At 18.5% G+C, this 23,788-nt stretch overlaps 2 protein-coding genes across 3 annotated transcripts in view; both read left to right on the forward strand.

Annotated features, from left to right (window-relative positions):
- LOC111619039 (cyclic AMP-dependent transcription factor ATF-7-like) overlaps positions 1–9,161 on the forward strand; it is a 52,010-nt gene extending 42,849 nt beyond the window's left edge. The window contains exons 4-5 of the mRNA XM_023360678.1: positions 7,901–8,105; positions 9,149–9,161. Of these exons, the coding sequence (XP_023216446.1) occupies positions 7,901–8,105; positions 9,149–9,161 (218 nt within the window). The remainder of the gene's footprint in view (positions 1–7,900; positions 8,106–9,148) is intronic.
- Positions 9,162–9,243: 82 nt separating this feature from the next.
- The window catches only part of LOC111619050 (cyclic AMP-dependent transcription factor ATF-2-like), a 33,268-nt gene continuing 18,723 nt past the window's right edge, over positions 9,244–23,788 (forward strand). For both annotated transcript variants that reach the window (XM_023360694.1, XM_023360695.1), the window contains exons 1-4: positions 9,244–9,368; positions 14,610–14,703; positions 20,140–20,282; positions 22,401–22,765. In XM_023360694.1, the coding sequence (XP_023216462.1) occupies positions 9,318–9,368; positions 14,610–14,703; positions 20,140–20,282; positions 22,401–22,765 (653 nt within the window). In that variant the 5' untranslated portion in view covers positions 9,244–9,317. The remainder of the gene's footprint in view (positions 9,369–14,609; positions 14,704–20,139; positions 20,283–22,400; positions 22,766–23,788) is intronic.

The raw sequence follows: 23,788 nt of genomic DNA on the forward strand, positions 1-23,788 counted from the left end.
AAAAAAAAAAAAAAAAAAAAAAAAAAAAAAAAAAAAAAAAAAAAAAAAAAAAAAAAAAAAAAAAAAAAAAAAAAAAAAAAAAAAAAAAAAAAAAAAAAAAAAAAAAAAAAAAAAAAAAAAAAAAAAAAAAAAAAAAAAAAAAAAAAAAAAAAAAAAAAAAAAAAAAAAAAAAAAAAAAAAAAAAAAAAAAAAAAAAAAAAAAAAAAAAAAAAAAAAAAAAAAAAAAAAAAAAAAAAAAAAAAAAAAAAAAAAAAAAAAAAAAAAAAAAAAAAAAAAAAAAAAAAAAAAAAAAAAAAAAAAAAAAAAAAAAAAAAAAAAAAAAAAAAAAAAAAAAAAAAAAAAAAAAAAAAAAAAAAAAAAAAAAAAAAAAAAAAAAAAAAAAAAAAAAAAAAAAAAAAAAAAAAAAAAAAAAAAAAAAAAAAAAAAAAAAAAAAAAAAAAAAAAAAAAAAAAAAAAAAAAAAAAAAAAAAAAAAAAAAAAAAAAAAAAAAAAAAAAAAAAAAAAAAAAAAAAAAAAAAAAAAAAAAAAAAAAAAAAAAAAAAAAAAAAAAAAAAAAAAAAAAAAAAAAAAAAAAAAAAAAAAAAAAAAAAAAAAAAAAAAAAAAAAAAAAAAAAAAAAAAAAAAAAAAAAAAAAAAAAAAAAAAAAAAAAAAAAAAAAAAAAAAAAAAAAAAAAAAAAAAAAAAAAAAAAAAAAAAAAAAAAAAAAAAAAAAAAAAAAAAAAAAAAAAAAAAAAAAAAAAAAAAAAAAAAAAAAAAAAAAAAAAAAAAAAAAAAAAAAAAAAAAAAAAAAAAAAAAAAAAAAAAAAAAAAAAAAAAAAAAAAAAAAAAAAAAAAAAAAAAAAAAAAAAAAAAAAAAAAAAAAAAAAAAAAAAAAAAAAAAAAAAAAAAAAAAAAAAAAAAAAAAAAAAAAAAAAAAAAAAAAAAAAAAAAAAAAAAAAAAAAAAAAAAAAAAAAAAAAAAAAAAAAAAAAAAAAAAAAAAAAAAAAAAAAAAAAAAAAAAAAAAAAAAAAAAAAAAAAAAAAAAAAAAAAAAAAAAAAAAAAAAAAAAAAAAAAAAAAAAAAAAAAAAAAAAAAAAAAAAAAAAAAAAAAAAAAAAAAAAAAAAAAAAAAAAAAAAAAAAAAAAAAAAAAAAAAAAAAAAAAAAAAAAAAAAAAAAAAAAAAAAAAAAAAAAAAAAAAAAAAAAAAAAAAAAAAAAAAAAAAAAAAAAAAAAAAAAAAAAAAAAAAAAAAAAAAAAAAAAAAAAAAAAAAAAAAAAAAAAAAAAAAAAAAAAAAAAAAAAAAAAAAAAAAAAAAAAAAAAAAAAAAAAAAAAAAAAAAAAAAAAAAAAAAAAAAAAAAAAAAAAAAAAAAAAAAAAAAAAAAAAAAAAAAAAAAAAAAAAAAAAAAAAAAAAAAAAAAAAAAAAAAAAAAAAAAAAAAAAAAAAAAAAAAAAAAAAAAAAAAAAAAAAAAAAAAAAAAAAAAAAAAAAAAAAAAAAAAAAAAAAAAAAAAAAAAAAAAAAAAAAAAAAAAAAAAAAAAAAAAAAAAAAAAAAAAAAAAAAAAAAAAAAAAAAAAAAAAAAAAAAAAAAAAAAAAAAAAAAAAAAAAAAAAAAAAAAAAAAAAAAAAAAAAAAAAAAAAAAAAAAAAAAAAAAAAAAAAAAAAAAAAAAAAAAAAAAAAAAAAAAAAAAAAAAAAAAAAAAAAAAAAAAAAAAAAAAAAAAAAAAAAAAAAAAAAAAAAAAAAAAAAAAAAAAAAAAAAAAAAAAAAAAAAAAAAAAAAAAAAAAAAAAAAAAAAAAAAAAAAAAAAAAAAAAAAAAAAAAAAAAAAAAAAAAAAAAAAAAAAAAAAAAAAAAAAAAAAAAAAAAAAAAAAAAAAAAAAAAAAAAAAAAAAAAAAAAAAAAAAAAAAAAAAAAAAAAAAAAAAAAAAAAAAAAAAAAAAAAAAAAAAAAAAAAAAAAAAAAAAAAAAAAAAAAAAAAAAAAAAAAAAAAAAAAAAAAAAAAAAAAAAAAAAAAAAAAAAAAAAAAAAAAAAAAAAAAAAAAAAAAAAAAAAAAAAAAAAAAAAAAAAAAAAAAAAAAAAAAAAAAAAAAAAAAAAAAAAAAAAAAAAAAAAAAAAAAAAAAAAAAAAAAAAAAAAAAAAAAAAAAAAAAAAAAAAAAAAAAAAAAAAAAAAAAAAAAAAAAAAAAAAAAAAAAAAAAAAAAAAAAAAAAAAAAAAAAAAAAAAAAAAAAAAAAAAAAAAAAAAAAAAAAAAAAAAAAAAAAAAAAAAAAAAAAAAAAAAAAAAAAAAAAAAAAAAAAAAAAAAAAAAAAAAAAAAAAAAAAAAAAAAAAAAAAAAAAAAAAAAAAAAAAAAAAAAAAAAAAAAAAAAAAAAAAAAAAAAAAAAAAAAAAAAAAAAAAAAAAAAAAAAAAAAAAAAAAAAAAAAAAAAAAAAAAAAAAAAAAAAAAAAAAAAAAAAAAAAAAAAAAAAAAAAAAAAAAAAAAAAAAAAAAAAAAAAAAAAAAAAAAAAAAAAAAAAAAAAAAAAAAAAAAAAAAAAAAAAAAAAAAAAAAAAAAAAAAAAAAAAAAAAAAAAAAAAAAAAAAAAAAAAAAAAAAAAAAAAAAAAAAAAAAAAAAAAAAAAAAAAAAAAAAAAAAAAAAAAAAAAAAAAAAAAAAAAAAAAAAAAAAAAAAAAAAAAAAAAAAAAAAAAAAAAAAAAAAAAAAAAAAAAAAAAAAAAAAAAAAAAAAAAAAAAAAAAAAAAAAAAAAAAAAAAAAAAAAAAAAAAAAAAAAAAAAAAAAAAAAAAAAAAAAAAAAAAAAAAAAAAAAAAAAAAAAAAAAAAAAAAAAAAAAAAAAAAAAAAAAAAAAAAAAAAAAAAAAAAAAAAAAAAAAAAAAAAAAAAAAAAAAAAAAAAAAAAAAAAAAAAAAAAAAAAAAAAAAAAAAAAAAAAAAAAAAAAAAAAAAAAAAAAAAAAAAAAAAAAAAAAAAAAAAAAAAAAAAAAAAAAAAAAAAAAAAAAAAAAAAAAAAAAAAAAAAAAAAAAAAAAAAAAAAAAAAAAAAAAAAAAAAAAAAAAAAAAAAAAAAAAAAAAAAAAAAAAAAAAAAAAAAAAAAAAAAAAAAAAAAAAAAAAAAAAAAAAAAAAAAAAAAAAAAAAAAAAAAAAAAAAAAAAAAAAAAAAAAAAAAAAAAAAAAAAAAAAAAAAAAAAAAAAAAAAAAAAAAAAAAAAAAAAAAAAAAAAAAAAAAAAAAAAAAAAAAAAAAAAAAAAAAAAAAAAAAAAAAAAAAAAAAAAAAAAAAAAAAAAAAAAAAAAAAAAAAAAAAAAAAAAAAAAAAAAAAAAAAAAAAAAAAAAAAAAAAAAAAAAAAAAAAAAAAAAAAAAAAAAAAAAAAAAAAAAAAAAAAAAAAAAAAAAAAAAAAAAAAAAAAAAAAAAAAAAAAAAAAAAAAAAAAAAAAAAAAAAAAAAAAAAAAAAAAAAAAAAAAAAAAAAAAAAAAAAAAAAAAAAAAAAAAAAAAAAAAAAAAAAAAAAAAAAAAAAAAAAAAAAAAAAAAAAAAAAAAAAAAAAAAAAAAAAAAAAAAAAAAAAAAAAAAAAAAAAAAAAAAAAAAAAAAAAAAAAAAAAAAAAAAAAAAAAAAAAAAAAAAAAAAAAAAAAAAAAAAAAAAAAAAAAAAAAAAAAAAAAAAAAAAAAAAAAAAAAAAAAAAAAAAAAAAAAAAAAAAAAAAAAAAAAAAAAAAAAAAAAAAAAAAAAAAAAAAAAAAAAAAAAAAAAAAAAAAAAAAAAAAAAAAAAAAAAAAAAAAAAAAAAAAAAAAAAAAAAAAAAAAAAAAAAAAAAAAAAAAAAAAAAAAAAAAAAAAAAAAAAAAAAAAAAAAAAAAAAAAAAAAAAAAAAAAAAAAAAAAAAAAAAAAAAAAAAAAAAAAAAAAAAAAAAAAAAAAAAAAAAAAAAAAAAAAAAAAAAAAAAAAAAAAAAAAAAAAAAAAAAAAAAAAAAAAAAAAAAAAAAAAAAAAAAAAAAAAAAAAAAAAAAAAAAAAAAAAAAAAAAAAAAAAAAAAAAAAAAAAAAAAAAAAAAAAAAAAAAAAAAAAAAAAAAAAAAAAAAAAAAAAAAAAAAAAAAAAAAAAAAAAAAAAAAAAAAAAAAAAAAAAAAAAAAAAAAAAAAAAAAAAAAAAAAAAAAAAAAAAAAAAAAAAAAAAAAAAAAAAAAAAAAAAAAAAAAAAAAAAAAAAAAAAAAAAAAAAAAAAAAAAAAAAAAAAAAAAAAAAAAAAAAAAAAAAAAAAAAAAAAAAAAAAAAAAAAAAAAAAAAAAAAAAAAAAAAAAAAAAAAAAAAAAAAAAAAAAAAAAAAAAAAAAAAAAAAAAAAAAAAAAAAAAAAAAAAAAAAAAAAAAAAAAAAAAAAAAAAAAAAAAAAAAAAAAAAAAAAAAAAAAAAAAAAAAAAAAAAAAAAAAAAAAAAAAAAAAAAAAAAAAAAAAAAAAAAAAAAAAAAAAAAAAAAAAAAAAAAAAAAAAAAAAAAAAAAAAAAAAAAAAAAAAAAAAAAAAAAAAAAAAAAAAAAAAAAAAAAAAAAAAAAAAAAAAAAAAAAAAAAAAAAAAAAAAAAAAAAAAAAAAAAAAAAAAAAAAAAAAAAAAAAAAAAAAAAAAAAAAAAAAAAAAAAAAAAAAAAAAAAAAAAAAAAAAAAAAAAAAAAAAAAAAAAAAAAAAAAAAAAAAAAAAAAAAAAAAAAAAAAAAAAAAAAAAAAAAAAAAAAAAAAAAAAAAAAAAAAAAAAAAAAAAAAAAAAAAAAAAAAAAAAAAAAAAAAAAAAAAAAAAAAAAAAAAAAAAAAAAAAAAAAAAAAAAAAAAAAAAAAAAAAAAAAAAAAAAAAAAAAAAAAAAAAAAAAAAAAAAAAAAAAAAAAAAAAAAAAAAAAAAAAAAAAAAAAAAAAAAAAAAAAAAAAAAAAAAAAAAAAAAAAAAAAAAAAAAAAAAAAAAAAAAAAAAAAAAAAAAAAAAAAAAAAAAAAAAAAAAAAAAAAAAAAAAAAAAAAAAAAAAAAAAAAAAAAAAAAAAAAAAAAAAAAAAAAAAAAAAAAAAAAAAAAAAAAAAAAAAAAAAAAAAAAAAAAAAAAAAAAAAAAAAAAAAAAAAAAAAAAAAAAAAAAAAAAAAAAAANAATGTTAACTTTACATTCCAAAGATAAAGTTTTTCTTTTCTTGTTTGATGCAGAAGAATCAGTTCTACTTCGTTTGGATGATATAGTAGAGTCTCTCGAGTCTTCGTAGATATAACAAACACAGAAATAAATAACACAAAATAAATTGTAGCTATGTGTGGATTCCGCGCGACACATCCGAACATGTAAGCTGAACAATAGTGTGGGGGTAGTGAGTAATCAAGGATTGCGTGGCGCTCAAACAAAAGACGAATCGACGAGATTTGAAAATCGCGTAACTCCGGGTTCGCGTAAGTCGGGGTATTACTGTAATTAAAAATATAAGTATTTTATAACAAAATCTCATTACAGAGGCACCACACACAATTTTATTAAGTTATATTGTAATTAAAATTAAAAATGTTATTTTCTAAAGATCTCATAATAGCTGTGAAAGTTATGCATCTTGTTGCTGGATTTTTTATGAAAATTAAATAAATAAATTTTTTAGAAATTACAGTTATAAAGAAATATAACAAAGTAATAAATTTAAATTTATGAATCTTATAATAAAATCGAGATGGGTTGATAATGATAATAATAAGTGCAGAGCCCAAACGGTTAGGTGTTGAAAGTTGAAATTTGGTACACAGTTCGGGTACATCATGAGAATGTACACTAAGAAGGGATTTTTTGAAATCCTCCCACAGGGGAAAGGGACAGGATTAAGGCTTACTGTGAAGAACTTGGCTTCTATTATACTTTTTTAGATGCAGTTTTTTGCATTTTTCATTGTGTTTAATAATGTATACCATGAGAATGAACATTAAGAAGGGATTTTTCGAAATTCCCACTGCGGAGGAGAGAGAGAGAGGGTTAAGGATTATCCCGAAGAACTTGGCTTCTACTGTACTAGTTTAGATGCCTTTTTTGCATTTATGCAGAAAATTGAACATATTTTTAGACCCTTTTAAAAACTATCAATGATATTTAGTGTTCCATGCTATATAAAGTTGATACAAGGAACGCATGCACATAAGTTTGCTTTATTCGAACTCTTCGTCTTAATGTTCAATTTTATGTTTGAATTTATATTTATGAATGATTCTGAAAGATCCAGCTTGTTCTTCAGGATTAATAAATTCAAAAAATAACACAGAAAGAGTTACAAAAACATTTATTATTATTTATCACTTAGTAGTAATATGCACCAGTTAGTGGTTGCAGTGAGTCTTATTTATTGTTATTCTGGTGTGGTAAGCAGATATCTAAAAATTCTCTAATTAGTCTTGGAAGAGGGGGGACCTAATTCTTGCACTTGGTGAAAACAGGTAAGATTGGCTATAATCTAATAATCTTAATCTTTGCTATTGTTACTTTTTGTCCAAACAACGCTGGGCTCATCTGCTAGTATTTTAATATTTGAATTTTATGAATATAAGTTATTTCTAAGGAAGGGCAAGATCATTTCATTTTTGCAATTGAATACATTATAGTTAAATTGAAAAAAGTTCATAAACATAATTATTTGATCATAAATTTTCTAGCATAGCCTGGTTCTGTAATATAATAATAATAATATCTTGATAAGAAATGCAAATATGGCAGAAAAAGAAAATAATTATTCAAGACTATAATTCTAATATAGTAATTTTGGAAAATAGAACAAAATGCATTTTATATTAATTTATTCAATATTGGAAAGTAACTAAAATTTATAAACACCAAATCTAAAAATTTATACATAATCATCATGTACACTGATCAGATCATTAGTGCCAGAGGTATAAAATGTGAATGATGAATCGTAAAGCATTTATTATGAAATAACATAGTTATGGCAACTGTGAGAACCTAGGGGCCAATATTTTAGGTTAAATAGAAAATTTTAAAATATTGTTAAACAGGAAACATTTGTGTTAGTTGCAAATGAACTTTCTTTCAATTTTGAAGGAAGTTCCTGAGGAGAGATGCTAATTTTGATAGCAACTTTACAAGAAGTTTCTTGTTGGTTCTCTCCTCAGATGACTTGAATAGCCCCAAATGATTGGTCGGATGAATAGCCTATAAATAGGGTTCACACTAACGTCCAGGGCTGAGCTGGAATTGGAAACATAACTTCCAAGAAAGTTGGTGTCTGAATGAAAAGGAGTTTTATTGCCAAATACAGGAGAACGTGGCCAGCTCTGCCAACAACATCAGAAGAAAACAGAAGAAAAGAAATGAGATATTGCATTTGACTGTAACAATGTAAGCTGTCTCTCTCAGGTTAGATTTAAGGGAAATCATATATTAGATTGTCAATGGGAAAATTTTGTTCATTTTATTCTTATTAATGCTGTTTATGTATTAGACCATATATATAGTTTGAATTTAAATAAATATGTTTACAGATGATAACAATGTTTCCAGTCTAGATCTATTATCTTATCCTCAAATCCCTCCTGGATTCATAAGCCACTTGGATCGGTAGAACTTTTCCAAATTATCATGAGTTAGGATGCGATTATTCTTTTCTTTCCTAACTGGTGTCAGGAATCTTGACGTTACAAAGATTTCATGAACTTTGAACAAATTAAAATATTTTCCATCCTGAATCTGTGAACGGGGCCCCACAGCTCCTGATCTTGCACAACAGAACAAAAGCTATTCAAAGGTTTAATTAATTAATGATTCAAAATGCATTAATTGAAAACTGATAGAAAATTTTGCACTCTTTACATTTTAAGCAGACAATCTATATATATAAATACAATTAAATTTTTTTATTTTTTTAATTAACATAATAATCACAAATTTTTTAAAAATTAATATTACTGTTATTATAGATCAGACACCTACTCCTACAAGATTTATCAAAATAGGAGAAGAATATGGATTGTTTCAGGATTTGTCAAATGTTAATCCTTTTGAAGAACAATTTCGTAAGGCATCACAGTCTGTGGAGAAAGGACAAATCTCTATTAATGAGGTAAAAAAATTTTCAAATGAAGTATGTTCAAGTGGACAAAATTTTATTATTTTTAAAATACAGTCGACCCCCCTATAACACGGGTTCCTATAGTTTGGATTCCTATATCACGATGAAAAAATTGTGACAGTATTTGTACAAACATGCTAAAAAAACTCGTATAATTCGGTAAAACATCATCGCCTCGTGTCGCGACAGGATTGGTCGAATCTAGACCAATAACGGATATTGTACAAACCGTTGAGTTTAAATGAGCAGCAGACCTACTAAAAACCATTTATTATTTAATGTCCATAAAAATTATATTTATATTAATGATGTCTCTAAAGTTCAATGAATTTTTTGCAAAAAAAATAAATTATCAGGAAGTATGTGAGCGCCATTCGATGACAAGCTCCACGATGAAAANTGCAGAATATAAAAATACAAAAAAAAAAAAAAAAAAGATAACCACTGTCTATTGTGCATTATACAATTTTATTACTTGGTGAATCTAGTCATTTCTTTTAAGAGACAAAAAGATGATGCATTCCATGCTATTGCTGTTTAGAAATTTGAGAAATATCACGCATTTATACAACAGTAGCAAATCCAAATAACAAGTTATCTTCACTATCACTCATATTAGTAGTGAACCAGTTTACAGTTTAGATTTTGAATTCTAGCCTGAATCAACTCCAAGCCAGCTTGAAATTTCTCTTTTGGTGAATATTCATCTCAACAATTCTTGGCGTATTCATATTTCATGCAACATTAAGATTAGATTCTAGTGGATTTGAAAATAATTAGCTTCTTTCATAGCATGTTAATTAATTTAATTAAATAACTATGTATTTTTCTAAAAATGAAAGTAGTTTTTCTGATTTTAAAGATTTGGTTTGACAAATTATTGAATTATCATTAATTAAAATAACAAAATATTTCAAACCTGAATAATAAAGAAGTCAAATAAAAAAAAATTTGGAAGATCTCATATATATAATTTGACTCAAATGCTTTTCCTTGGTAAATAAAAAGACATTATCATAATCTATTCAACAAATTTTATAGTGTTAATCTTTATATAAATTTGAAATATGATGTAACTTTTTGCGATTATTTTTAGGCTACATTTTTAAATTGATACATTTAAGTATTGTTATGTAAAAAATTCAGTTTATATAATTGCTATAAAGTTACTTTATTTTTGATTAATATTATAATTTATTAATAAAAATATATTTTACAGGTGTAATCTCATCATAATATGCTGGAACAAATTAAATTTGTATAATATGGGGGATGATAACAAGCCATTTGCATGTAATATTGATGGTTGTGGAATGGTAAGATCATTTTAATTACTATAAAATGGCATCTGTCATTTATTAGTATCGAGATGTTTTTAAAGATAGCGTTTGTAAAATATAACAAGTATGATTGAATATCAATTTTAAATATAACCTATAAGTAAAAATATACTGGAAGTATGTTTCTAGATTATTTCATTAAATATAAAATAATAAATACATTCATTGAAATGTTTATTCTGTAATATATTAATAAGAATATTGTGTTTTTTTAACAAGTTTTTAATAATAAAATAATTTGTGAATTTTAAGTTTTTAGTATATTATCAAAATAACTAGTAGAAGTGTTTTCATATTAATATTATTAATACCAAACAATAAATAAACTACCAATGCTAAAAAACATATGCAACAGAATATCCATAATCATGGTTGGTTGCTCTGCAAAACTCTCATAAATGCGGAAATTGTGAATATGGAAAAATAAATACATTGAAAAATATAGGATTAGAACATAGTATATTTTCTTACAAAAAATTTTACTATAGTGTTTCTAATCTATATCTCTGTTTTTCTTAATCTATCTTACTGTATTTATAATAAACATGCAAGCATCCATATTTGTTGAATTTTTATTCTCTGTACGTGAGCTTTGTCTTTAAGAAACATTAAGCAATTTCTTTAGCCATTTTCAGTATTTTATCTGTTGTGGTTTTTATATTATGATGATGATGATTTATAAGGATAAAAAAAAAATAACTAAAATTGCAAATAAAACAATGTTCACATTCATAATGCATACTAATATAAAATGTGACATTAATAGTTGCATCCATGTGTTAAAATAACATGAGAAATTACAAGCTAGTATCCATGGTCTAATAGTCAACAACACAATTTATTGTAGAATGCATTTAACATAAAATGTCTTTAAATTATTTGATTGTTTATGTATTGTTTCATTATTAATTTTTTAATTCTGCAAATTAGTGGATTTTAATTTCTTGAATACAGAATAATGGTTGCAAATACAAAACTCCAAATATGCAAAGTGTGCGAATAAAGAATGTGTGAATATTGGATTTCTACTATAGTTAAATTATATTGCAAAATGACAGTTTACTTATTTACATTTAGTCTGATAAATTATTGAATTTATACATATATATTATAATAATTATACACATTTAATATTAACAAATGTTAACATTAAATATGTACTAGGTAGGACAAGAAGTCCCTAAAATTCATTTGTAAAGAACAAAAACAAAATTAAAATGCAAAAATTAGTTTTATTTTTGGAAACTTTTTCCGTTAAGTGCAGGATAAGATATTACTTAAATGACCACCTTCTTGATGGCACAAATATCCTTTTTTGTCACATTTGCCATAACTTTTTCCAAAATATCGGGCGTTATTTGGCCAATGTTCCTCTATTCCTCAAATTGCTTCACAATATTCAGAATGATGTTTAGTGCTAGAGCCAAGTGAGAGCCATAAAATCTTCTAAATGTCAAGTTGCAATTATAAACCTGTGTTATTTTCAAAGAAACAAGATGATGATTTTTGTTCTTTCTGCTACTTTGTAGTTTTTCATATTAAATTTTAGATTTCACTCCCTAAAAAGAAATTCTTCATTGGGTTTCAATTTTAAAAAATTGTAAACCTATAAATTCTCACTTCGCTCATCTGTCCATCCATCTGTCCTTCCTTAATCATGAGAACAGAGTTATATAGATGAAAGATGAGACCAGATATGGAAACCTTAGAGGCAGGAGACTCAATTAACTATTTACAAACTCCAATGCAACCTGAAGTCATGTTATTTCAATTGTAAAATTTTTTCCTGAAAGATGTTAGGTAGGTGACTGGCACAACTCTATTGTTAAAGGAAAAGTATGATGTACAGGGGAAAGCCAGTACTACTAATTTGAGGTGGAGAGCATATATTTTAAATTAAATAAATTTAAAATATCATTAATAATTGTTTGTTTTTAAAATTTTATTATATATTGCCTGATCTCAAATAAATTGATGGTTTAATTCTTTAAGCTCTTTGGCATTTTTAACTAAAGAGAATATTATAGAGTTTAAGTGTGAGAGAATTTTGTAAACAAAAAATTTTACATTTATATATAGAAGTTTTGTTATAATTTATTATACTTTTTTGTATTTGTTTTGTTTAATGAAAATCTTATTAGTTAATCAATAAAGTTAAATTAACTTTAGCTATTTTTTTACCTAGATTTTTAATGTATACTTTGTTTCCTTTTTTCAGTCATAGACATGTCCTTTCTTGAATTTTAAAAGCAACTAAGTATCTAGATTATAGGAATTACTTGGAATATACAAAAGATGATACAGATTTTCTGTGAATGTTGTTTTTGATATCATATTCTTTAAAACTAAATAGGATATTTAGAAAATATGCTTTACTAAAAGCTGTATATGATGAACTTCTGGTATTTTGAAATAATGAGAAATAAAAACAAATACACATACATATTTCTGGGTACTTCTACTGTAATGAATAACTGAAAAAGTTTATTACAAAAATTAACTAAACTTTCACATGAACATCTTTAGTGGCATGTAGGATATCAAAATTTATTATTCAATAAATATCAATCTATTAATATTTGTCTAAATTAAAATAAATGCATATTTTCTTATAAATTTGTTTGATTGTGATTACTTTTTTTTATTTCAGGTGTTTTAGTCCTTGATCTTTTATTTATGATAATTTTACATAAAATGTGAAATAGTTTGAAATATTAGGTTTTATCTAATGATTTTTGCTCTCTTTATCATCTGTAACTCTATTGATAAGTATAAAATTCTTTCAAAGAAACTATGATTGATTATCAAGCAGATTTAATAATTACAATATCACATTTCGAGATTAAAATTTTTGAACTGTAAAGTATATGCATACCTAATGATAATTTTTGGTCGTGTAGCTAATAAATTTTCTCATTAAAAAAAAAACAATCTGAACAGATGATAAATGAATATTTTGATATAGTTAACAAGAAATTTATATAAGTTAGTTTAAAAAACATTTTCAGTTCATGAAAATAAGAATTTTAATTTTGAAACAATATGTAAATAGATTATATTCAGACAATACATGAATTGAATGCTTATAAATTATTTAAGTAAGATTTCCTATAGTAATACTTAAATATAACATCTATCATTAATCTAAATAACATTCTAAACAAGTATTTACTAATGAGATCATATACTTCTGTAGATTATTTATTAACATCTTGACAAAAAATATTAAAGAATAAATAAAAGATATAATTATAACACTATTGTGAAATTGGATTTTCGTCTTTTCAACTATGATAAAATAAAAAGAAATTTTAAGTAAAAATCAGTAAAAATTTTAATAATGTTCACGATGATCTGCAAGTTCTCTTTGTTAATTATATGAAAGTTTTCAAATTTTATTATCAGTTTTTACAGAATATTTGTTTTATTGAAACTTTCTGTTATGATATCATAACAATTTTTGGATTAATTCTTTATTCTTCTTCAGAATAAACATGAAAAAAACTTTTTGCATATGTTGTATGCTTAGGCTTTCATGTGATCTTAGTTTTTTCAGATATATCTAGTGTTATTTCAGATTTGTTTCTCTGAAAGCAACCAAAATTATTTTAAAACTTACCTTAAATAGTAACATTTCTGACAAAATTCTTTTTAAATAAAGCAATGAGTGATATTTATTTATTGTCAGAACTAGTGAAGTTGTTGTAACCAAACATATTCAAGATTTAAATTCTAAATATTTTGATTTTTAGAGTGATTAAAAATTTAATTTTTTAAAATATCTGAAAAAATTTCGTTACAGTATTTATATTAATCTTAACAAAATAAGTTATTTATTGTTTAAATTAAACTTATTATAACAGTTAAAAAGTTTTTTTTTTGTGAAACATACTTATACTTACAAAGAGGCTCAGATGTTTGTGTCTCTTCTCAAGATTTCCAAAAAACAGGCCTCTGAAAATTGATTGTTTAACTTATAAGTCTTTGGAAGTTTCACATCTCCTTGGAACAGTGATAGCCAAGTGGATAAGATGCTAGGCACTGGAGATACACAATATAGGTTTGAACCTTTGCAATTTTGATTTTGTTTTTTAAATGTGTAGCATAATTATTTTATTTTTTCACCATATCATTAGCATGATTATTACTATTATTATTCCTCATGTTTATTTAACAACATAAAACAGTTAAATCTATAGAGATTTTGTTTTCACAGGAAATGACATCATGAAGTGTAGCTCCAGTACCTAGTATCTTATGTCTCTTTGGAATGGGATAGCCAAGTGGATAAGTCTTTGGAAGTTTCACAAGTAAATACTCAATTTTCAGAGCTTGTTTTTTAGAAACTCTTGAGAAATAGGCCCTATTATTTGGACAAGGAGCCATTTTTGTTTTTAGGGCTATATTCTCACCAAGTTTCTTTTGAATTGGCAATTTGAACATATGGCCTTCTTGTTAGAAATGTAGGTAATTGTTTCTGATCTAATTATCATAATATGAAGTTCTACAAAGTCTTTGTAAAATAACACATGAAACAAGTATATACATTTGTATATTTAGATTAGATTTCAGTTAAATTATTTAGAACACAGCTGTATTTAAGGGAATAAATTGAAGTAGTGGAAAAATAGTGTTTTCATTTTATATTTAGTTGCATGTGTCTGGTATTGCTTGTACTTTCGAGAGGGTAGGGATTGGTGTGGTTTGGTTGGGATAGAATGATTAATGTAATAGTCTTAGGTCGATAAATGTTCATATTAGTTACTAAGTGTTTACAATAATGAAACTGTAATGTTATGTTAATGCTTGCTTGGGCTTAGGAATGCTTAGGAATGGTTGGTTCCAAAACGGTATTTTTTTTTTGTTGTTTTTTTTTTTTTTGCATCAAAGAATATTCATGCCAAATTTGGTGCAGATATGTTGAATAGTATAGAGATAGAGCTTTTTATCATATGTATGTATCTGTATATGTATATTTTTTATTTTTTCCTGTTAAATTATTTGATTTTATAAATTTTCTTTCTATCATGGAATAATATTTGTATATAGAGATATATTATGTATAGGTTTGTTCCTAAATACTAACTTTACTATGAAAATGTAGTGTAAATTTGAATGAATTTATTAAATTATAATCATCAAATGATGCATTACTATTTTAATTTTTTGCAAATGTATTTCTAACTTTATTAAAATTAAATATTAACTATATTATAGCATTTTACAAATGAAGATCATTTGACTGTTCACAAAAGAAGACATCAAATGCGTTTAAACCTCAATTCATCAAATATTAGAAATACTGTGGCTGGTAAGAAAATTATTATTTTAATAAAATTGATGTTTTGAAAAAATATACAAATGATTCTAAACATTTAAAAACCAGAAAAAAATGCTTTAATAGAATTAAAAAAATTGAAATTCTAATGCTTTTTGGATCTATATCTGTTTCAAGGTCAATGCTTAAAAGATTATAGTTGCTATTATAATAATATCATAAATGATTGAGTTCCTATGAAAATAAAAAATAAATATTCATTACTAAAATAGGACAATAAACATCTGAAATTTGAAATTTTAAATCTGATTTTAGAATATGGACAAAACAGTTAAATTAACACATTCACTTCTTCAAAAACTGGTTGTATGGAACGAAAGTACACACAAATATATCCAAAACCAGTAAAAGGAGTAAAAATATTTACTGATAATGTCTTTGTCTGTTTCTAATGAACATCATCAGGTACAGTCGACTCCCCTATAACACTGTTAATTTTTCCGTTTTATATGAATTCCATGTTGTACGAGTCACTTAGATTTTACAAATATGAGAACTGTTCACAGCCCGGCACACGTATTTGTAAAATCTAAGTGACTTGTACAACATGGAATTCATATAAAACGGAAAAATCAACAGTGTTGTAGGGGGATCGACTGTATATCTTAAATAATGAATGTACAATATATAAGAATGTTCATATCAGTAAATATTTTCAAGTTTTTTTTTTTTTTTTGCGCTTTTGGATATAATTTCATTATATTAACATTACATTAAGTAAAGATTAACAAAATATTAAAATTAGAACTGTTCTGGGGAAAACAAAAATAAACAGCTTACTCCAACTTGCAAATTTTGGAATATAGTATACATATAAAAGTAATATTTTGTTATTTTAGTTAATGTAACATTAAGTTTAAAATTATTCCTATAGAAATAAACTTTACTCATTTTACTTTCCTGGCTGTTATGTATACATAACAAGGGAAAGTATTGGAATCATGTCAGATTTGACCCTCTGAGCTTTTTGCAAATCTGCACATTTTGAGACCACCTGAAATTCAAAAAAGTAAAAAAGTGACAAAAAATTGTGTGTGTTGGCATCTGTTTTGCTTTATATCTCAGGATGGGGTAAAGATTAAGTAATGAAATTTGGCATGTTGGTTTGTATATAAGAGGCATTAATACTTTTAAATTTTGGTAGTTAAAGGTCAAGGGGATGAGGAGAAAAAGGGGGTTGTGTATCTTTGATAGGGTCAGATTTAATGATGATTCTACTCGTTATTAACATTTATACTACATTTTTTTTTTTTTTTTTTTTTTTTTTTTTTTTTTTTTTTTTTTTTTTTTTTTTTTTTTTTTTTTTTTTTTTTTTTTTTTTTTTTTTTTTTTTTTTTTTTTTTTTTTTTTTTTTTTTTTTTTTTTTTTTTTTTTTTTTTTTTTTTTTTTTTTTTTTTTTTTTTTTTTTTTTTTTTTTTTTTTTTTTTTTTTTTTTTTTTTTTTTTTTTTTTTTTTTTTTTTTTTTTTTTTTTTTTTTTTTTTTTTTTTTTTTTTTTTTTTTTTTTTTTTTTTTTTTTTTTTTTTTTTTTTTTTTTTTTTTTTTTTTTTTTTTTTTTTTTTTTTTTTTTTTTTTTTTTTTTTTTTTTTTTTTTTTTTTTTTTTTTTTTTTTTTTTTTTTTTTTTTTTTTTTTTTTTTTTTTTTTTTTTTTTTTTTTTTTTTTTTTTTTTTTTTTTTTTTTTTTTTTTTTTTTTTTTTTTTTTTTTTTTTTTTTTTTTTTTTTTTTTTTTTTTTTTTTTTTTTTTTTTTTTTTTTTTTTTTTTTTTTTTTTTTTTTTTTTTTTTTTTTTTTTTTTTTTTTTTTTTTTTTTTTTTTTTTTTTTTTTTTTTTTTTTTTTTTTTTTTTTTTTTTTTTTTTTTTTTTTTTTTTTTTTTTTTTTTTTTTTTTTTTTTTTTTTTTTTTTTTTTTTTTTTTTTTTTTTTTTTTTTTTTTTTTTTTTTTTTTTTTTTTTTTTTTTTTTTTTTTTTTTTTTTTTTTTTTTTTTTTTTTTTTTTTTTTTTTTTTTTTTTTTTTTTTTTTTTTTTTTTTTTTTTTTTTTTTTTTTTTTTTTTTTTTTTTTTTTTTTTTTTTTTTTTTTTTTTTTTTTTTTTTTTTTTTTTTTTTTTTTTTTTTTTTTTTTTTTTTTTTTTTTTTTTTTTTTTTTTTTTTTTTTTTTTTTTTTTTTTTTTTTTTTTTTTTTTTTTTTTTTTTTTTTTTTTTTTTTTTTTTTTTTTTTTTTTTTTTTTTTTTTTTTTTTTTTTTTTTTTTTTTTTTTTTTTTTTTTTTTTTTTTTTTTTTTTTTTTTTTTTTTTTTTTTTTTTTTTTTTTTTTTTTTTTTTTTTTTTTTTTTTTTTTTTTTTTTTTTTTTTTTTTTTTTTTTTTTTTTTTTTTTTTTTTTTTTTTTTTTTTTTTTTTTTTTTTTTTTTTTTTTTTTTTTTTTTTTTTTTTTTTTTTTTTTTTTTTTTTTTTTTTTTTTTTTTTTTTTTTTTTTTTTTTTTTTTTTTTTTTTTTTTTTTTTTTTTTTTTTTTTTTTTTTTTTTTTTTTTTTTTTTTTTTTTTTTTTTTTTTTTTTTTTTTTTTTTTTTTTTTTTTTTTTTTTTTTTTTTTTTTTTTTTTTTTTTTTTTTTTTTTTTTTTTTTTTTTTTTTTTTTTTTTTTTTTTTTTTTTTTTTTTTTTTTTTTTTTTTTTTTTTTTTTTTTTTTTTTTTTTTTTTTTTTTTTTTTTTTTTTTTTTTTTTTTTTTTTTTTTTTTTTTTTTTTTTTTTTTTTTTTTTTTTTTTTTTTTTTTTTTTTTTTTTTTTTTTTTTTTTTTTTTTTTTTTTTTTTTTTTTTTTTTTTTTTTTTTTTTTTTTTTTTTTTTTTTTTTTTTTTTTTTTTTTTTTTTTTTTTTTTTTTTTTTTTTTTTTTTTTTTTTTTTTTTTTTTTTTTTTTTTTTTTTTTTTTTTTTTTTTTTTTTTTTTTTTTTTTTTTTTTTTTTTTTTTTTTTTTTTTTTTTTTTTTTTTTTTTTTTTTTTTTTTTTTTTTTTTTTTTTTTTTTTTTTTTTTTTTTTTTTTTTTTTTTTTTTTTTTTTTTTTTTTTTTTTTTTTTTTTTTTTTTTTTTTTTTTTTTTTTTTTTTTTTTTTTTTTTTTTTTTTTTTTTTTTTTTTTTTTTTTTTTTTTTTTTTTTTTTTTTTTTTTTTTTTTTTTTTTTTTTTTTTTTTTTTTTTTTTTTTTTTTTTTTTTTTTTTTTTTTTTTTTTTTTTTTTTTTTTTTTTTTTTTTTTTTTTTTTTTTTTTTTTTTTTTTTTTTTTTTTTTTTTTTTTTTTTTTTTTTTTTTTTTTTTTTTTTTTTTTTTTTTTTTTTTTTTTTTTTTTTTTTTTTTTTTTTTTTTTTTTTTTTTTTTTTTTTTTTTTTTTTTTTTTTTTTTTTTTTTTTTTTTTTTTTTTTTTTTTTTTTTTTTTTTTTTTTTTTTTTTTTTTTTTTTTTTTTTTTTTTTTTTTTTTTTTTTTTTTTTTTTTTTTTTTTTTTTTTTTTTTTTTTTTTTTTTTTTTTTTTTTTTTTTTTTTTTTTTTTTTTTTTTTTTTTTTTTTTTTTTTTTTTTTTTTTTTTTTTTTTTTTTTTTTTTTTTTTTTTTTTTTTTTTTTTTTTTTTTTTTTTTTTTTTTTTTTTTTTTTTTTTTTTTTTTTTTTTTTTTTTTTTTTTNGATTTTATGTTCAAATTTATATTTATGAATGATTCAGGAAGATCCAGCTTATTTTTCAAATTTAGTAAACCTGAAGAAAAACCCAGAAGGGGTTACGAAAACATTTGTTATTCATCACTTAGTGGTACTATGCACTGGTTAGTGGATACTGTGAATCTTAATTATCGTTATCCCAGCGTGGTAAGCAGATATCTAAAAATTTTCTATTAGTCTCAGAAGAGGGAGATCTAATTCTTGCACTTGGTGAAAACAGGTAAGATTGGCTATAATCTAATAATCTTAATCTTTGCTATTGTTACTTTTTGTCCAAACAACGCTGGGCTCATCTGCTAGTATTTTAATATTTGAATTTTATGAATATAAGTTATTTCTAAGGAAGGGCAAGATCATTTCATTTTTGCAATTGAATACATTATAGTTAAATTGAAAAAAGTTCATAAACATAATTATTTGATCATAAATTTTCTAGCATAGCCTGGTTCTGTAATATAATAATAATAATATCTTGATAAGAAATGCAAATATGGCAGAAAAAGAAAATAATTATTCAAGACTATAATTCTAATATAGTAATTTTGGAAAATAGAACAAAATGCATTTTATATTAATTTATTCAATATTGGAAAGTAACTAAAATTTATAAACACCAAATCTAAAAATTTATACATAATCATCATGTACACTGATCAGATCATTAGTGCCAGAGGTATAAAATGTGAATGATGAATCGTAAAGCATTTATTATGAAATAACATAGTTATGGCAACTGTGAGAACCTAGGGGCCAATATTTTAGGTTAAATAGAAAATTTTAAAATATTGTTAAACAGGAAACATTTGTGTTAGTTGCAAATGAACTTTCTTTCAATTTTGAAGGAAGTTCCTGAGGAGAGATGCTAATTTTGATAGCAACTTTACAAGAAGTTTCTTGTTGGTTCTCTCCTCAGATGACTTGAATAGCCCCAAATGATTGGTCGGATGAATAGCCTATAAATAGGGTTCACACTAACGTCCAGGGCTGAGCTGGAATTGGAAACATAACTTCCAAGAAAGTTGGTGTCTGAATGAAAAGGAGTTTTATTGCCAAATACAGGAGAACGTGGCCAGCTCTGCCAACAACATCAGAAGAAAACAGAAGAAAAGAAATGAGATATTGCATTTGACTGTAACAATGTAAGCTGTCTCTCTCAGGTTAGATTTAAGGGAAATCATATATTAGATTGTCAATGGGAAAATTTTGTTCATTTTATTCTTATTAATGCTGTTTATGTATTAGACCATATATATAGTTTGAATTTAAATAAATATGTTTACAGATGATAACAATGTTTCCAGTCTAGATCTATTATCTTATCCTCAAATCCCTCCTGGATTCATAAGCCACTTGGATCGGTAGAACTTTTCCAAATTATCATGAGTTAGGATGCGATTATTCTTTTCTTTCCTAACTGGTGTCAGGAATCTTGACGTTACAAAGATTTCATGAACTTTGAACAAATTAAAATATTTTCCATCCTGAATCTGTGAACGGGGCCCCACAGCTCCTGATCTTGCACAACAGAACAAAAGCTATTCAAAGGTTTAATTAATTAATGATTCAAAATGCATTAATTGAAAACTGATAGAAAATTTTGCACTCTTTACATTTTAAGCAGACAATCTATATATATAAATACAATTAAATTTTTTTATTTTTTTAATTAACATAATAATCACAAATTTTTTAAAAATTAATATTACTGTTATTATAGATCAGACACCTACTCCTACAAGATTTATCAAAATAGGAGAAGAATATGGATTGTTTCAGGATTTGTCAAATGTTAATCCTTTTGAAGAACAATTTCGTAAGGCATCACAGTCTGTGGAGAAAGGACAAATCTCTATTAATGAGGTAAAAAAATTTTCAAATGAAGTATGTTCAAGTGGACAAAATTTTATTATTTTTAAAATACAGTCGACCCCCCTATAACACGGGTTCCTATAGTTTGGATTCCTATATCACGATGAAAAAATTGTGACAGTATTTGTACAAACCTGCTAAAAAAACTCGTATAATTCGGTAAAACATCATCGCCTCGTGTCGCGACAGGATTGGTCGAATCTAGACCAATAACGGATATTGTACAAACCGTTGAGTTTAAATGAGCAGCAGACCTACTAAAAACCATTTATTATTTAATGTCCATAAAAATTATATTTATATTAATGATGTCTCTAAAGTTCAATGAATTTTTTGCAAAAAAAATAAATTATCAGGAAGTATGTGAGCGCCATTCGATGACAAGCTCCACGACGAAAACAAGCTTAAGCAATGATGTAGTTGAACGGTGCACGCTCGGTAAGTAGTCCTACAATTTTTTGTTTATAGCATAGTTTATATAGATTATTCCCAAAAAATTATACGTATTTTGGAAATGTTGAGTTGAATTAGTCTAGAATCGATTAATTTTATGGAAGAAACCTTTCAAACAGCCGTAGTCCGTAAACTGCATATGTGCCGGGCTGTGATTGGCTGGACTCGTAGAAAATGGATTTATAAAAACCAGAACATATCTACAGTGTTATAAGGGGGTCTACATATCTACAGTGTTACAGTGTTTAATGTTTCCTTGATGCTCTAACATGTTTTCTAACATCCAATCAACATTCTAGTCAGAAATGTAGACATTCTGACCCACAGCAAAGTTTTATTCATCAACTACTCGATTAGCTGATGTTAATCATTTTTAGAACTTCAATAGCAGTTGTTCTTCTTTACAACAGATATCTAAAACACGAGTTTACGACAGCATTGTTGATTGGCTAGCTTATTGTGCTGTATTACGCACTCTAACATTCCTATATTTGATCATACACTGATCACTTTTCATTGATGGCTATTGGCTAATAAAAAATTACGTAGACAATAAAGAAATGGATTTTATTTTAATTATTATCTCTTGTTAAGTAGTTATTATTTTATATTCTTGAATTTAAATAAATAATACTTCTATAGTTTTTGATAAAATTATAAATTTTTAATTAAAAACTGACTGAAAACTAAATTTAATTACACTTGTCTCTCTATCTTCATAATTTTCAAGCAGTAAATAGGAAAAATAAAAAAATATTTTTTGACTTTTTTTTGTTCTAAACATTCTGACAATAGAAAAAAGTGAAATATATAGTCATTAGTTCATGTATTATAATAATTGGCCTTAGAAACCTTGAAAACAAAATGACTTCTTATATTAGGAAAATAAAAAATTTCTTAAAAATAAAAATAATATTGTATGCAAAATAAAAAAATTTAAAATAAAATTTGACAGACAAGAATGTTTACTTTTAAAATCAATCAAAAGTTTTTACATACTTTGAAAAAATTTCATGAAAAATAAAATGTAAACAAAACACAATATCATTATTATGATATCATTGTATTTACTTGTCATTTTTGACTTTTACTTGTAAAGCATGCTTAGATTTAAGATGATTTCATATAACTGATATGCTAAAATTTTCTGGTAGTACAACATTACAAATTTGTACAAAGCAGCAATGTACCATTTTTGACTTTAGTATGAGTGCATAGCATTATTTTAAATGTTTAAATTTTAAAATTAAAATCAACATAAAAACTAGTGTGAATTAATTTTAAAGCAATTATTTTTAAATTTTATTTGTTAAATACTTAAACATTTCAGCATTTATCAACATAAAAGAAACACTGACTTCTTTTTGGAGGGAGTAATAAATGATGCAAGCATATTTACGAATTTTTGCTAATATTTACTGTAGTACTTTATTAATATTAATAAAATAGAATTAATTTGAACTGATAACCAATTTTAAGAATTTCTGTTTTTTTCCAACACTAATATTAATGCTGAGTGTTTTCTAACTTGCTTGCTTCTTTCAATGTTTTAATGTTAAAGAATCACTTATTTGAATTTTATTTAAATTTCCTTACAACAAACAAAGTAATTAATTCAATTCAAATAAATTTTGATTTTATATTGATTTATTCTAGGCTTCATCTATACTAACCAGTATATCTGAACAAGACTCATTAAATACACCAATTCCAGTTACAGCAGTGGAAAATGATCTCACAGTTACCACAACTACTGCTGAATCAAGTGATTTAATAAATTCAGATGATACATCTACAGTGCTGCCAGATGACACTCCTACAGACTTAGGAGATACTATGCCTTTTCCATCTAATTCTTTAACTTCAACAACAACTTTAGACAGTAATGATAATGAAATTGAAGTAATTGTTCCTAGATCACCAGAAAAAACTTTTTTGCCATCTTCTCTTCATGTTACAAATAACATAGTTACAAGTACTAGTGCATGTACAGTTGTTCAAACACCAGTAATAACATGTGTGTAAGTATTACTTTTATGTTGAAATTGGAAAACATAAATTTAAGTTTTATGAATAAATTAATCATCTGCTTGTTCTAGCTCCACATTACATACGGTATTTAGAAAAATGAATGCTATTTCAGTAAAGAAATCTGTAAATTTTTCCAACCTTTTTACACTTTGACAAACGTGAAAGAGATTCAAAACTTCAAACCTCAGTAGAACTTTAAACTAGCACTTGTGACATTATACATTAAAACATGATTGCAAATTTAAAAATTCTTCAATTGATGTTCAAAGCCATTTTAGGTTATTACAAGATAAATAAGCAAAATAAAAATTTAATGAAAAAAAATTAGAAACAAAAAAACTAATGCTGCAACAGATGATCAAATGGGCATTGGAATCATAAGAAAACAAATAACTTATGACACTTTATTTGTTTTTTTGTTGTTTGTTTATCTTATACCTATTATACAAACCTAAAATGGCTTTATAATTTTAAAACTGCATTTTAAAACATTCTTAAATTAATGTCAAATAGGCTAATTTGAAGTTCTCTAAAGGTTTGAAGTTTTCAATGTCTTTTAAGTTTATTTATTTATTTTTTTTTTTTGTAAAGCATATCCAAAGATGAGTTAAGAAGGCTTGAAATAAACATACTTTCTATCAAAATAGCATTCATTTTTCTAAATATTGAAATAAATTGATATTTTACACTTTAATTTAATGAATCATTTGTTTTTTAGTAAAATGTAATGTACAAACATCATAACCTAAATTTTTGGTATTTTTAATAAGTATAACATCCTTGATTTTGAAATTTCTGGTGAATAATAAATACCATTATACAGAGTGGTAAGAATAGTCTTTTCCTGACCAATTATTTCAGAAACTAATAGTAAACATAAGCAAAAGGCCTACAGTGATTGTCCTTTGTTGAGCATGAACTAAATGATGATACAAATTTTTGCCCCTCAGTCTTTATAAGGTTAAGGTTTAGCCCTTAATGAAAATAGGACGACATTGTCAATTAAAAGGTAG

This window comes from Centruroides sculpturatus, unplaced genomic scaffold (assembly GCF_000671375.1).
Source record: "Centruroides sculpturatus isolate CEXI.00-Female unplaced genomic scaffold, Cexi_2.0 scaffold97, whole genome shotgun sequence".
Lineage (NCBI taxonomy): Eukaryota > Metazoa > Arthropoda > Arachnida > Scorpiones > Buthidae > Centruroides > Centruroides sculpturatus.